This window comes from Somniosus microcephalus, chromosome 4, assembly GCF_052327205.1.
Source record: "Somniosus microcephalus isolate GS21.2 chromosome 4, FLI_Smic_1.0, whole genome shotgun sequence".
In the NCBI taxonomy this organism is placed as follows: domain Eukaryota; kingdom Metazoa; phylum Chordata; class Chondrichthyes; order Squaliformes; family Somniosidae; genus Somniosus; species Somniosus microcephalus.
The window spans coordinates 10345743-10361734 of record NC_140990.1 but is presented as its reverse complement, the minus strand read 5'-3'; the positions used below and the strand labels follow the sequence as shown (position 1 = coordinate 10361734).

The 15992-nt window shown below is 45.5% G+C and overlaps 1 protein-coding gene across 1 annotated transcript in view; it reads right to left on the bottom strand.

The window, feature by feature from the left end:
• LOC147118277 (uncharacterized) overlaps positions 1-14930 on the bottom strand; it is a 53767-nt gene extending 38837 nt beyond the window's left edge. Inside the window, exon 1 of the mRNA XM_085984364.1 lies at positions 14139-14930. Within this exon, the coding sequence (XP_085840490.1) occupies positions 14139-14438 (300 nt within the window). The 5' untranslated portion in view covers positions 14439-14930. The remainder of the gene's footprint in view (positions 1-14138) is intronic.
• Positions 14931-15992: the final 1062 nt, after the last annotated feature.

Here is a 15992-nt window from a genome sequence, read left to right as displayed (position 1 = left end):
ACAGGTTAGATACAGAGTAAAGCTCCCTCTACACTGTCCCATCAAACACTCCCAGGGCAGGTACAGCATGGGTTAGATACAGAGTAAAGCTCCCTCTACACTGTCCCATTAAACACTCCCAGGGCAGGTACAGCACGGGTTAGATACAGAGTAAAGCTCCCTCTACACTGTCCCATCAAACACTCCCAGGGCAGGTACAGCACGGGTTAGATACAGATTAAAGCTCCCTCTACACTGTCCCATTAAACTCTCCCAGGGCAGGTACAGCACGGGTTAGATACAGAGTAAAGCTCCCTCTACACTGTCCCATTAAACACTCCCAGGGCAGGTACAGCATGGGTTAGATACAGAGTAAAGCTCCCTCTACACTCTCCCATCAAACAGTCCCAGGGCAGGTACAGCATGGGTTAGATACAGAGTAAAGCTCCCTCTACATGCTTTTTGCATTGAGTGCTGCTGGAGTTTTGGTAAGTGGGAGAAAAATCATTTAAGTGTATTTTGTGAATTTTAGTGTGTTAAGAAGCCAATTATTTGAAGTAAGTTTAATTTTTTAAGGGTATATTAAACTATTGGGCAGTTTAAACCAGAAGTAGAATCCGGGTATAAAAGGGGAGGGGCTAGTGCTGTGCACGGAGTACTTTGCGCATTGAGTGCTGCTGGAGTTTTGGTAAGTGGGAGAGTTCGGGTAAGTGGGAGGTGAGTGTGTGTTTTTTGCTCTGTTTTTCCCCCCACTCCCAGGCTTAGACAGCACTGCGGAGGCAGAGCAGCGAGACGAGTCAACCAAACAGGCCCCACAGACAGTATTCAAGGAGGAGGTTGGTGATCAGCTGGTTGGTTGGTTTTCTTCCTTCTCTTCTCTATTATACCTTTAAGTTGGTAAGTCCTATTGAATAGTGGTCTGATATTATCATCTATATCCGGGCAGGGTCTTCATAACTAATAATAAGAAATATAATTAATTATATAGAATGGAGCAGGTGATGTGTTACTGTTGCGAGACGTGGGAGCCGGTGGACCCCATTGAGGCTCACGGTGATTACATCTGTGATAAGTGTTTGCTGCTAGAGGAACTCAAGTTCCATGTTATGGAGCTTGAGACCGAGCTTCAGACACTGTGACACATCGGGGAGGGGGAGAAGTTCCTGGACTCTATGTTTCAGGAGATGGTCACACCTATGAAGTTAATTACTGCAGATGTAGTCCGTGGTCAGGGACAGGACGGTGTGACTATGAGTGAGGAAGGTACAGGGATCCAGGATGTAGTGTTGAAGGAGATGCAGTCCTTGCTCTTGTCCAGCAGGATCGAGGTTCTTACTCCCAATGAGGGCGGGAGCGGGGACTGCAGGGAGGATGAGCAACCTGGCCACAGCACCGTGGTACAGGGGGCCATTCAAGTGGAGGGAGTAAAAAGAAATGTTGTAGTGGTAGGGGATAGTATCATTAGGGGGATAGATAGGGTTCTCTGCAGTCAAGAGCGGGAGTCCCGAAGGCTGTGTTGCCTGCCCGGTGCCAGGGTTAAGGACATCTCTTCTGGGCTGGAAAGAAACTTGGAGTGGGAAGGGAAGGATCCAGTTGTCGTGGTCCATGTTGGTACAAACGACGTAGATAGCACAAGGAAGACGGTTCTGTTAAAGGAGTATGAGCAGCTAGGGGTCAAATTAAAAAACAGAACCTCAAGGGTAATAATCTCTGGGTTATTACCTGAGCCACGAGTGAATTTGGCTAGGATAAATAAAATTAAAGAGTTAAATGCGTGGCTCAAAGACTGGTGTGGGAGAAATGGGTTTTGCTTCTTGGGACACTGGCACCAGTACTGGGACAGGAGGGAACTGTTCCGTTGGGACAGACTCCACTTGGCCAGTGCTGGGACTAGAGTCCTGGCGAATCATATAACTAGGGCTGTAGAGAGGGCTTTAAACTAATTAGTGGGGGGGAGGTTTCTAGAGAGCAAATAATAGATATGACAACAGAGAAGGTCATAGACTTAGGTAGCAGTGGGGGAATTAAAAAACAGAACGTGTCAGGAAGGGACAGAAGGTATGGAGTAAAAAGTAAAGTACTAAAAAGGGAAAAAACAGGAACTAAGTGTTACAAAACATATTTGAAAGTTCTTTATCTGAATGCACGTAGCATTCGTAACAAAATGAATGAGTTAATGGCACAATTAACAACATATGGGCATGATCTTGTGGCCATTACAGAAACATGGCTGCAGGGTGACCATGACTGGGAATTAAACATACCAGGTTATTTAACAATCAGGAAGGACAGGCAGGAAGGGAGAGGAGGTGGGGTGGCTATGTTAATAAAGGAAGGAACCACTATAATACAGAGAAATGATATTGGGTCAAAGGAGCAGGATAGTGAAACAGTTTGGGTGGAGATAAGGAATAAGGGGGAAAAAACATTAGTGGGTGTAGTCTATAGGCCTCCGAACAGTTGCAACTCTGTTGGACGGAGTATTAATCAGGAAATAGTTGAGGCTTGTAATAAGGGAACATCTATAATTATGGGGGATTTTAATTATCATATTAACTGGACAAATCAAATTGGGCAGAGCAGCCTTGAGGATGAGTTCATTGATTGTATTAGGGATGGGTTTCTTGAGCAGTATGTAACTGAGCCGACCAGGGGGCAAGCAACCTTAGATTTGGTCCTGTGTAATGAGACAGGATTAATTAAATATGTCCTAGTAAAGGATCCCCTTGGAATGAGTGACCATAACATGGTTGAATTCCATATTCAATTAGAGGGTGAGAAGGTTGGATCTCAAACAAGCGTGCTGAGCTTGAATAAAGGAGACTATGAAGGTATGAGAGCGGAATTGATTAGAGTGGACTGGGAAAATAGATTAAAGGGTAAGACGGTACATGATCAGTGGTGCACATCTAAGGAGTTATTTTACAACTTCCAAAAAATATATATTCCACTGAGGAAAAAAGGGTGTAAAAGAAAAGATAGCCATCCGTGGCTAAGTAAAGTAATTAAGGATAGTATCCGACTAAAAACAAGGGCATATAGGTTAGCCAAATCTAGTGGGAGGATGGAAGATTGGGAAGTCTTTAAAAGACAGCAAAAAATAACTAAAAGATTGATTAAGAAAGGGAAGATAGATTATGAAAGTAAATTAGCAAAAAATATAAAAACAGACAGCAAAAGTTTCTATAGTTATATAAAAAGAAAAAGGGTGGCTAAAGTAAATGTTGGTCCCTTAGAGGATGAGACCAGGAAATTAATGGTGGGAAACATGGAGATGGCAAAAACACTGAACAATTATTTTGTATCAGTCTTTACAGTAGAGGACACTAAGAATATCCCAACACTGGACAAACAGGGGGCTCTAGAGGGGGGAGGAACTAAATACGATTAAAATCACTAAGGAAGTGGTACTTGGTAAAATAATGGGACTCAAGGCGGATAAATCCCCTGGACCTGATGGCTTGCATCCCAGGGTCTTGAGGGAAGTGGCGGTAGGGATTGTGGATGCATTGGTAATAATTTTCCAAAACTCACTGGACTCAGCAAAGGTCCCGGCCGATTGGAAAACTGCTAATGTAACACCCTTATTTAAAAAGGGTAGTAGGCAGAAGGCTGGAAACTATAGACCTGTTAGCCTAACATCTGTGGTTGGTAAAATGTTAGAGTCCATTATTAAGGAGACAGTAATGGGACATTTGGATAAACATAATTTAACAGGACAAACTCAGCATGGTTTCATGAAGGGGAAGTCATGTTTGACAAATTTGCTTGAGTTTTTTGAGGATGTAACATACAGGGTGGATAAAGGGGAACCAGTAGACGTAGTGTATTTAGACTTCCAAAAGGCATTTGACAAGGTGCCACACAAAAGATTATTGCTCAAGATAAAAAATCACGGGATTGGGGGTAATATTCTGGTGTGGGTGGAGGATTGGCTCTCTAACAGAAAGCAGAGAGTTGGGTTAAATGGTTCGTTCTCAGATTGGCAACCAGTAACTAGTGGTGTTCCGCAGGGGTCAGTGCTGGGTCCCCAACTCTTTACAATCTATATTAACGATTTGGAGGAGGGGACCGAGTGTAACATATGTAACCCCTTCACGGTTCTCTAGATATATGTGAGATGTGGTCTCTGTTGTAGACAGTGTTCTATAGTCCAGTAAGGAGATCACTACTACAATGGCTTAATTCTAATTATCTTACTTTATAGTTTTAACATCAGACAGTATAAGAAGATTACAGGTCAATGAACTAAATTAGACATTTGCATGCATTAGAATGAATCTAGACATAATAAACATACATTCTCCATTTACATGGATTCAAAGGAGAATCTGTCCCTGTGTCCAAATTCGAGTGCACTCTTTCGTTGGTGCGCTTAAGTTGGAGCTCATGGTATGTATAATGTCTGCAAGACTTACGACTCCAAACCCCTTCGTTGAATTCTCTTCACAATCACTGAATCCCACTTTGAGTTCTGGATGCAGAGCTCACAGCAGCAGCTGGAGTTGGTGACTCTCTCTCTCTCTCTCTCTGCAGCTTTTCCAAGTAGATCCCCATCAGCACGAGGCAAGCAGCTCTCCCCAGACCTCTGCCTAGCAGATCTGGGTTCAGACGACGATCCCCCGGTACTGGTGACTTGCAGCCAGCCAGTTCAGGATGCAGTGCTACTAATACGAAGGGCAGCGGCCGATTTTGGAAGCCCGGGACGGGATGCGGCAGCCATTTGCCTCCTGAGCCCTCTTTTCAGAGCTCCTGCCCTCTTCTCTTCCAGTCGCTCTCTTTTTTCCCGCTTGAAAAACCCGACTCCACCCCTTCCTCCTGGGGTTTCTGCCTGGAAACTGCGCAGCCTCACTGTCTGCAACAGTTGATACTGGTGCAGAATTATGGAAAGTATGCTCTTAGTCACATTGTGTCCTTAAAAGTTCTTGCCGTACCTTCACATGGGCAACTTTAACCCAGGGATTTATAACAATGATAATACAGTGTCTAAGTTATAGATTGATAACCATACTTAGCGTACATAACATTTCCAGTGGGTATTACACTCCCCCCTACCAAATATAGGCATGTCCCCATGACTAATGAACTTTACACATAAGTGGTTGCATGCTTCCCAACCATGTATAAAGGGAGGTAACATATCGAACCGTAGGGGTTATCATTACACTTGGCACTCCTAGTGTACTGTATGTCAATCTTTCAGGAACCTTCTTAGCTCGCTGTGAGCTCCTTATTTTGGATACCCGGTCTTCAGTTCCTTCAACTACGTTGGAGGCGTTGGTTCCTTTGTTATCATGCCTTTCAGTCTCTTTTATCTCCTTCTCGGAAGCATCTGGTTCTTCCCAGACCATGTCCAAGTCTGAGCTAAATGGTTCAGACAATTCATCCAGATTCTGTCTTATGCGTCTTTCTGGGAGGTCGTACCATAGATCCCATTCTTCACCTTCCGACTCATCAGGTTCCTCATGATCCACACACTGTGTCATGGGTTTTCTGTCTTCTGGAACAAAGTTTTCCTGGTTTCTCGTTTTTTTCCTTCTTCTTCTCTGCAGGGTTCTCCTACAAGGTGTCGGCTCATTATCCGCTGGCGGATCCAGACGCACTTGCTGTCCCAATGGCAGGATATGATTCCGGTGCAGTATTTTTATGGGTCCATTCCCACCTGCAGGTTTTAGCCGAAACACAGGTAGTTGTGACATTTGACTTTCAACAATGTAAGGTGTAGAAGCCCAGCGGTCTGCTAACTTATGTTTCCCTTGAAGTCCTAGGTTCCGTATGAGAACTCGGTCACCAGGCATGAGTTGGGAAAAACGGATCTTCTGGTCATACCTCTGCTTATTTCCTTTATTCTGTTTGGCAGAAACAGACTCAGCAAGTTCATCAGCAGCTTGCAATTCCTTTCTCATGTCAGATACATACTTGAGGTAAGTTCTCTGTGATGTGCCATCACTGGATACTCCGAAACACAAATCCACCGGCATCCTCGCTTCACGTCCAAACATGAGGTAGTACGGTGAAAAACCAGTAGCGTCATTTCGGGTACAATTATAAGAATGAACAAGATGTCCAATGTGCCGACTCCACTTGTTCTTTCGCTTTGAATCCAGCGTTCCAAGCATGTCTAACAAAGTACGGTTAAACCGCTCAGGTTGAGGATCTCCCTGAGGATGGTATGGAGTTGTTCTTGACTTCTCAATCCCGAGCATGGACAACAACTCATGTATAAGTCTACTTTCAAAAGTCTCTACCTTGATCACTGTGTATTCGCTTTGGCAGTCCATAGTGGATGAAGTATTTCTCCCACAACACTATGGCAACGGTGGATGCTTTCTGATCCTTTGTGGGAAAAGCTTGGGCGTAGTGAGTATAATGATCTGTAATGACCAAGACATTTGCGGTATTGCTGGAATCAGGTTCGATGGACAGAAAATCCATACAGACAAGGTCTAGAGGTCCATCACTTTGCATGTGAAACAGAGGAGCAACTCTTTTAGGTAAAGTCTTTCTCTGGACACAGCGTGCACAGGACTTGCAGAACTCCTCAACCGCAGACTTCATACGCGGCCAATAGAATCTGTCCTTGACCAACCCATAGGTCTTATCTACTCCCAGATGACCTGCGTCATCATGCAAAGACTTCATCACTATTTCCCTGTACTTTTCAGGCAGGACCAACTGTGAATGACATGGTTTAGTGGGTGGGTGAGTGATTCTACACAACACTCCCTCTTTAATTTCCAAGTGGTCCCATTCTCTTAGGAGCAGACGATAGTCAGGATGTTTTGATTTGTCGATCTGTGTAATATCACCCAGACAAAGAGCTGAAAACACCTAATGAATACAGGGATCCTCCTGTTGTGCTTTGGATATTTCAGATGAACACAACATGGGTAAGTTTTGTACATCCAAACTGGAAAGGTTGCAAAATGCCTGGGGAATAGCATGCATTGACGTTCCCAAGTGGTCAATCTCTCGGGCATGAAATGAATTCTTTGGTCCAGATACCACAGACATCTGACACATTACTTTCACATCTGCTGAAGCAACATCTTCCCACTCTGGTTTCACAGAATCACAGAAACCCCACAGTGCAGATAGAGGCCATTTCGGCCCATCAAGCCTGCACCGACACATATCTCACCCGATCCCCATAACCCCTACACCAACACATATCCCACCCTATCCCCGTAACCCCACATATTTAATCCCCCTAACACTAAGGGTCAATTTATCATAGCCAATCAACCTAACCTGCACATCTTTTGGACTGTGGGAGGAAACCGGAGCACCCGGAGTAAACCCACGCAAACACGGGGAGAATGTGCAAACTCCACACAGACAGTCGCCTGAGGCCGGATTCGAACCCAGGTCCCTGGCACTGTGAGGCAACAGTGCTAACCACTATGCCACCATGCTGGTAGTGTGGGTGATGAGACAGAGCATCTGCGTCAATGTTCTGGTTCCCAGGTTTGTACCTGAGACTAAAGTCGTAAGCAACTAGTGCAGCAAGCCAGCGGTGGCCAGTGGCATCAAGTTTTGCCGAAGTCAACACATAGGTTAATGGATTATTGTCTGTCCTCACTTCAAACTTCGCTCCATACAGCTAATCCTGCAGCTTATCCACCACCCCCCACTTCAACGCCAAGAATTCTTGCTTATGAGCTGGGTAGTTATGCTCTGATGGCGTAAGACTGCGACTGATGAATGCTACGGGTCTCAGCCCGGCTCCTTGGTCCTGATACAACACACCACCAATCCCTTCTTGACTGGCATCCATGTGTAGCACATATGGCAGCTGTGGGTTTGCAAAAGCCAACACGGGGGCTTGAGTAAGACTTTGCTTTAAGGTGTGGAAGGCCTCTTCGCATTTCTCATCCCATCTAACACCAAAAGGCTCAGAGGGTTTGAAGTAGTCCTTGTTCTCTTTACCTTTAGCCTTTTTCTTCCTCTCGGCTGGTGGGAGGTAACCAGCCAGCAGCTGATTCAGAGGATGGGCCACTTTGGAGTAATCCTGCACAAAGCGCCTGTAATATCCGCAGAACCCAAGAAATGACCGCAAGGCAGTCACTGTGTTCGGTTTGGGCCATGTGGTAACAGCTTCGATCTTGGATGGATCTGTGGCTACTCCATCCTGTGATACAATATGCCCCACATAGGACACGGATGTTTGGCAAAACTGACACTTGTCCAATGATAGCTTGAGACCTTCATCCTCCAGGCGACCAAGCATTTTCAGCAACCGAGCATCGTGTTCTTCAAGGGTTGCCCCAAACACAATGATATTGTCCAAGTACACCAATACTTCGAGTAAGTTCATGTCCCCAACTGTTTGTTCCATTATTCTTTGAAAAGTTGCTGGAGCGCCTGAAACTCCCTGTGGCATCCTTTCAAATTGGTAGAACCCAACTGGACATATAAAGGCTGTCTTTTCTTTGTCCGATTCACTCATCGGTATTTGGTAGTATCCACTTCTGAGATCCAACACACTGAACCACTTGCTTCCATTAAGACAAGCCAGTGCATCCTCAATTCTTGGAACGGTGTATTGGTCGGGAATAGTACGTCTGTTAAGCGTCCTAAAGTCCACACACATCCGAATCTTTCCATTCTTTTTCCTCACCACCACTATAGGAGATGCATAAGGACTCCTGGACTCGGTAATGATCTCAGCTTCTTTTAACTGCGACAGGTGCTGTCTCACTGCTTCGATGTCAGCTGGTGCCAGCCATCGAGACCTCTCCCGAAAGGGTTTATCCTCGGTAATTCTGATAGAATGGCGAGTACTCTTACTACAACCAACATCAAACTCATGAGTAGAGAAAACTCCTCTCCGCTCCATCATCTTCCTGACTAATCGGTCCTTCCATTCTTTAGGAATGAATGAATCTCCAAAGTTGAAGGAGGAGGGTGTCAGATCTCCGGTTGAGTTAACTTTGGACTCTTCCTTCACATGTGACGACAGTACATTTACAGGAAACAGATGCGCAATCGGCATTCCTTTCCTCAATGTGATTCCTTTGCCTGACATATTCCTCACGGTCACTGTAACTCTCCTTGACATCACAGCTGTCGGGGTCTGCAACTCTGGTCTCACCAGGAGCTCATTTGGAAACCGTGACTCTTCTGCAGGATCATCAGGTGACTCTATCAGAATGGCTTCAGTACCTGGCATTCCAGGGAATTTTGGTATCCCAGGGATTCTAGCCACTCCTCCAGGATGCAGGGTGATAGGTTTGGCTCGAACGTACCGCACAGTTCCTCTTTTGCTATCATCTACATCGGAAGAAAGTTCAGGCAGTTTCTCAAAAGCCTTTTTGAAAACAGGGTGAATGTGTCTGGTGCTCAAGAAGTTTTCATCTCCCTGCTCTTTGCAGCTTGTCAGGAGTCATCTCACTATGGGTGTATTACTGCCAACCAGTATGGAAACCTCACCTTTCACCATGGGGTCAGGGCAAACCAACACAAGTGCATCAATGGTCTCAGTGGTCCCTACATCAGCTTCCAAGAACTCCAACCTCAGCGACAAATAGCCATCATATGGGTAATCAGCAGGACTAAGGCCCCAGATCTGCAGAAGACTGATTGGGGTTAACGGCAAATGCGTCAGGTATTGGTCATAGAAGGATCTGTACAGTATGGTAACCTGAGAACCCGTGTCGAGGATAGCTTTAGTATAAATGCCTTCAATCTGTATTGATACAGCAGAACTCGGCCCTACTAAACCTTCAGGTATGATGTCTTTCATATCCCCTCATCTATTATTGCAATTAGCGGAACGTGTCTTAACTACAGGGACAGCAGGCCATTCCGTTACTGTGCCCCTTTGTAGTTTCCCGACTTCTTGGTAAGTTTTATGAGACGGTCATTTACTTTTTTTTAGATTTTCCTCACCTCTACATTCTCGCTTGAAATGTCCATCCTTTCCACAGTTATAACAAAAGACTCCAGGTCTATCTCCTTCATGGGGATATCCTTTAGAGGAATCATTCATTTTGCTGTTAGACTTCGCAGGGTGTTCAACCTTTTGCACCCGTGTGTCATCCCTTTCTGTGTTGGGCTTAGACCGAAAATATGCCATCTCGGCTCTCATGACATTTATTTCCTTCTTCAGCTGTTCCATCTCAGGGTTGACATCACCCTTAGGAGTAGGAACTGTAACAGGAGTCACAAGCTTGGACATCACAGCACTCTTTGCTACATTCCGGGCCTGAAGCATATCCTCCTCCTCTCTGACTTCCCTTAGCAGCTCAGTGAAGGTAGGTGGATCTCGCAACTTATGGGTCATGCGTATGCGAAGAGCAGTCACATCTTCGAGCAATGCACCTCGCACAACCTGTTCAATGCAGAACCAATTCATTTCAGGCAACTCAATCCCTCTTTTTTGTAACATACTATGCAGCAGTTTGTCTATTCTCAGCAGATAACTGGACAGCTTCTCTCCCTCACACTGGAATGTGCTTCTGAATCTGACCATCAAATCTGAAATGGTTTCAGTAGTTCCAAAGGCAGTTTCTAGAGCCTGCATGTGGTCAAAGGAAGTAGCAGAGGTGTTCTGCGCCTTTAAGAATCTTACAATGTCAGCAGCAGGACCCTTAAGGCTTTCTACTATTCTCTGCCTCTTCACATTGTCACTGCACTGCCATTCCTCTAGCAGAGGCAGGGTCTGCTCAGCCCAGGCGTCGTACTCCTCTTCCCCACTGGGAGTTGGTCTCACTCCTGAGAACATACGGAGCTTACGGTATCCCTGAGCCTTGAAGGGCAGATTGGTGCATTTATCCACCAGAGAACTAATGGCACTGACCAACTGAGTGTTCATATCCAGGGCCGAAGGACCTATCAGACCTTTGACATCAGCAACAGTCTTTCCTTCTTGTCTCAAGAATGACAACAACTTGGTCTGAAACCCTTCTTCTTCCTTAGTAGTAATAGGGACAAACTGAACTGGCCAGGGACCAGCCTCTTCAGAAAGCCCAACTGCCTCAGGTAAACCATGACCTCTCAGGTTCTCTGATGTCTGGATCAACACAAGCTGCTTCTTGGTAGCTGTATCCAAGCAGCGCTCAACTATCCTAACCTTTCCAAAGGCTTTGACACAATTCAGAGCCCTTAGCAAGACATCATCAGGGTCATTGTTAGCAACACCATTCAGCACAATGGCATGGGTAGTAGCTATCTGCTTCCGTTTGCACCCAGCTTCAACCTCAATAACATCCATCTTTTATGCTCAAACAGCCCAGTAGAAACCACAAACCACTCTTTTAGCAATGAGCATTCAATACTGTTAGTTTACTGACATAAATAGACCACAATCCCGGACGAGCCCCCAAAATGTAACCCCTTCACGATTCTCTAGATATATGTGAGATGTGGTCTCTGTTGTAGACAGTATTCTATAGTCCAGTAAGGAGATCACTACTACAATGACTTAATTCTAATTATCTTACTTTATAGCTTTAACGTCAGACAGTATAAGAAGATTACGGGTCCATGACCTAAATTAGACATTTGCATACATTAGAATGAATCTAGACATAATAAACATACATTCTCCATTTACATGGGTTCAAAGGAGAATCTGTCCCTGTGTCCAAATTCGAGTGCACTCTTTCGTTGGCGCGCTTAAGTTGGAGCTCATGGTATGTATAATGTCTGCAAGACTTACGACTCCGAACCCCTTCGTTGAATTCTCTTCACGATCACTGAATCCCACTTTGAGTTCTGGATGCAGAGCTACTAATACGAAGTGCGGCGGCCGAGTTTGGAAGCCCGGGACGGGATGCGGCAGCCATTTGCCTCCTGAGCCCTCTTTTCAGAGCTCCTGCCCTCTTTTTTTCGAGTCGCTCCCTTTTCCCGCTCGAAAAACCCCGACTCCACCCCTTCCTCCTGGGGTTTCTGCCTGGAGACTGCGCAGCCTCACTGTCTGCAACAGTTGATACTGGTGCAGAATTATGGAAAGTATGCTCTTAGTCACATTGTGTCCTTAAAAGTTCTTGCCGTACCTTCACATGGGCAACTTTAACCCAGGGATTTATAACAATGATAATACAGTGTCTAAGTTAAAGAGTGATAACCATACTTAGCGTACATAACATTTCCAGTGGGTATTACACAGGTTTAGCATAACTTCACTACTTTTCAATTCTACACCTCTAGAAATCAAACCTTGTGCTTGGTTTGTTTTTTTATGGCCTTGCTAACCTGTGTCGCAACTTTTAGTGATTTGTGTATTTGTACTCCGAGATCCCTTTGTTCCTCTACATCCAGCACCTCGATCACAGCAAAAATTCACAAAACAATGGCAATATAACTTGGAGCAGACGGTTAAGTGGAGATGTGATCGAGGTGCTCAAAATTATGAGGGGTTTTGATCGAGCAAACAAGGAGAAGCTGTTGTCACTGGCAGGAGGGTCGGTAATGAGAGGACACAGATTTCAGATCATTGGCAAAAGAATCGGGAGAGGAAATGAGGAGACTTTATTTTACACAGCGAATTGTGATGATCTGGAATGCACTGCCTGAATGGGAGGTGGAAGCAGATTCAATGGTAACTTTCAAAAGGGAATTGGATATATACTAAAAGCAGAAATTTGCAGGGCTGTGGGGAAAGAGCAGGGCAGTGGGATTAATTGCATCGCTCTTTCAGAGAACCAGCAGCAGCACGATGGGCCAAAAGGCATCCTACTGTGCTCTATGATTCTATAACATCAGCTTCTCTCTGCTCACTAGTACTGAGAGAACAGGGAATAATCTTTAAATCCAGCCCAGTTATTGGGGGCTCTTAACATTAACAAGCCCCAGTTGCCTGAATTAACATGGTTCAGTCCTGGATGTGATTAAAGGCATCGGAAACAGTGGAGTCGAACCACCGCAGTCACACTGTGGACACTCTGGTGTGTCAGCGGGTGGGATACACCAGGGAATCCCTTTCCACACACTGAGGTTGACTCTAATGATCGGGAGTCCCAGGGTTTCAGGTACCAGATAATCAAGCTCACAAAAACACAAATTGTCTCTCCAGGCTTTATTAAGAGCGCTGCATAACACAGATCGGGTGATAATTCCCTCAATCTGGAGAATAGAAGTACAGTGGATTCACGCGCGATCTTCGAGTCTGTTCCAACTGACAACGGCTTAAGTGGCCTGTTCTTATACACAAGCTTGGTTACCGCTCAGGAAATGGGATTGTTTGGACCCGTCTGTTGACCGCCTCCTGAATTCCTGCTAATTCAGGGAATTTAGTCCATCTGTGACCAGACTATAACCACAAGCCCGTCTGGTTATCACACCTATACGGCCGGTGAGGTTATTATCAGATTCACACCCAGACGTTGTGCCTTTACTTGTCTGGCACTTCATCCCATAACACGGGTACAGGGGCTCAGTAATGTTTCATTCATCAGAAAAAGACAAAGTACAACAACATACTGGTCAGCTTAACAAAATCTCATCATATTTATGTGGCTATAAATATAAAAGTCACTAATAAATCCAGGAGGGAATTCAGGAGAAAATTATTTACCCAGAGAATGGTGAGAATGGAGAACTCGCTACCACAGGAAGTGGTTGAGGTGAACAGCACAGATGGATTTATGGGGAAGCCACACAAGGGAGAAAGGAATGGGAGGAGATGTTGATCGGGTTAATTGAAGTAGGGTGGGTGTGGGGCATAAACACTGACATGGACCAGTTGGGCCGAATGGCCTGTTTCTGTGCTGTACATTCTATGTAACACCATCTATGGATAAGGGGTAAGCCATTTAGGACAGACATGAGGAGGAATTTCTTCACCCAGAGAGTGGTGAACCTGTGGAATTCTCTACCACAGAAGGCAGTAGAGGCCAATTCATTAAATATATTCAAGAAGGAGTTAGATATATTTCTTAAGGCTAAAGGGATCGAGGGATATAGGGAGAAGACAGGGACAGGGTACTGAATTTGGTTGATCAGCCATGATCTCATTGAATGGCGGAACAGGCTCGAGGGGCCAAATGACCTACTCCTGCTCCTATCTTCTATGTTTCTATGAACAGTGAAACAAAGGGAATCAACAGCACAACAATCTTAAAGATTAAACAGCAGTACAAGTATTTATAAAACATTCATCCATTCCATGTTCATGTCACCCCAGTTGTCTTTAGGGCCCTGCGCTACAGAACAATGTGAACTCGCTGGTGTGTCAGTAGGTGGGATGACCGAGTGAATCCCTTCCCACACATGGAGCAGGTGAACGGCCTCTCCCCAGTGTGAACTAGCTGGTGTCCACTCAGATTCCAGGACCTTTTAAAGCTCATCCCACAGACAGAACATGTAAATGGTCTCTGATCGGAGTGAACTCGCTGGTGTCCACTCAGATTCCAGGACCTGTTAAAGCTCATCCCACAGACAGAACATGTAAACAGTCTCTGATCAGAGTGAACTCGCTGGTGTTGCTTCAGAACTTCAGAGGTTTTAATGCTCATCCCACAGGCAGAACAGTTAAATGGTCTCTCATCAGTGTGAACTCGCTGGTGTCTCAACAGGTCGGATGACTGATTGAATCCCTCCCCACACACAGAGCAGGTGAACGGCCTCTCCCCAGTGTGAACTCGCTGGTGTCCGTTCAGATTCCTGGAGCTTTTAAAGCTCTTCCCACAGACAGAACATGTAAATGGTCTCTGATCGGAGTGAACTTGCTGGTGTTGCTTCAGATCTTCAGAGGTTTTAAAGCTCTTCCCACAGACAGAACAGTTAAATGGTCTCTCCCCAGTGTGAACTTACGGTGTCTCAGTAGGTGGGATGGCCGAGTGAATCCCTTCCCACACACGGAGCAGGTGAATGGCCTCTTTCCTGCTCTCTCCAGCTGCTGTCCCTTCAGCTCCTGGGACATTTGAAATCTTTTCCCACAGTCGGAATGTTTCACCGGCCTCTCCCCAGTGTGAACTCGCTGGTGTGCCAGCAGATTCGAGGACCGAGTGAATCTCTTCCCACACACTGAGCAGGTCAACAGAATCTCTCCTGCTCTCTCCAGCTGGTGTCTCTTCAGATCCTGGGACCTTTTAAATCTCTTTCCACAGTCAGAACATTTAATCGGTCTCTCATCACTGTGAACAAACTGGTGTCTCAGGAGGGTGGCAGAATGAGAGAATCGCTTCAAAAACACGGAGCAGGTCAACGGTCTCTCATCGGTGTGGGCAAGCTGGTGTCTCAGCAGCATGGATGGTGCAATTAATCCCTTCCCACACACGGAGTGGGTTAAAGGTCTCTCCCTAGTGTGAATTTGCTGGTGTATCATTGGAGCGGATGACTGAGTGAATCCCTTCCCACACACAGGGCCGGTGAACGGGCTCTCCCCAGTGTGTAGCCACTGGTGTCTCTTTGGATACTTGTAGATTTTGAAGCTCTTCCCACATTCAGAGCATTTAAAAGGTCGCTCATCAGTGTGAACGCTCTGGGGTGCCAGCAGATTGGAGGAGCGATTGAATCAGGTCCTGATGAATCGAGCGACTCTGTCTGTTCTTGATGTGATGTTTGGTCTGAGCTTCCTGTCTGTAAATGCTCCACTTCTAAAATCCTGTAAAAGGAGTGTAGATAAAATTCAACACAGAAAAGTGTGAGCTGATACATTTTGCTTGGATGAGGAGAGAAAATATCTGCTAACTGGTACAATTTTAAAGTGGGTGCTACAGGGGAGCTTGTGCTCAATTCTTTAAAGGTGGCAGGACAGGTTAACAAAGCAGTTAATAAAGCTTATGGAATCCTGGGCTTTATAAATAGAGGCAGAGAGTACAAAAGCCAGGAAGTTATGCTAAACCTTTATAAAACACGAGTTCAGCCCCAGGGCAATATTGTGTGCAATTCTGGGCAGCACACTTTAGGAAGGATGTGAAGGCTTTGGAGAGGGTGCAGAGATATTTACTAGAATGGTTCCAGGGATGAGAGACTACAGTTGCGTGGATAGACTGGAGAAGCTGGGGTTGTTCTCCTGAGAGCAGAGAAGGCCAAGATGAGATTTGATAGGCGTTAAAAATCATGAA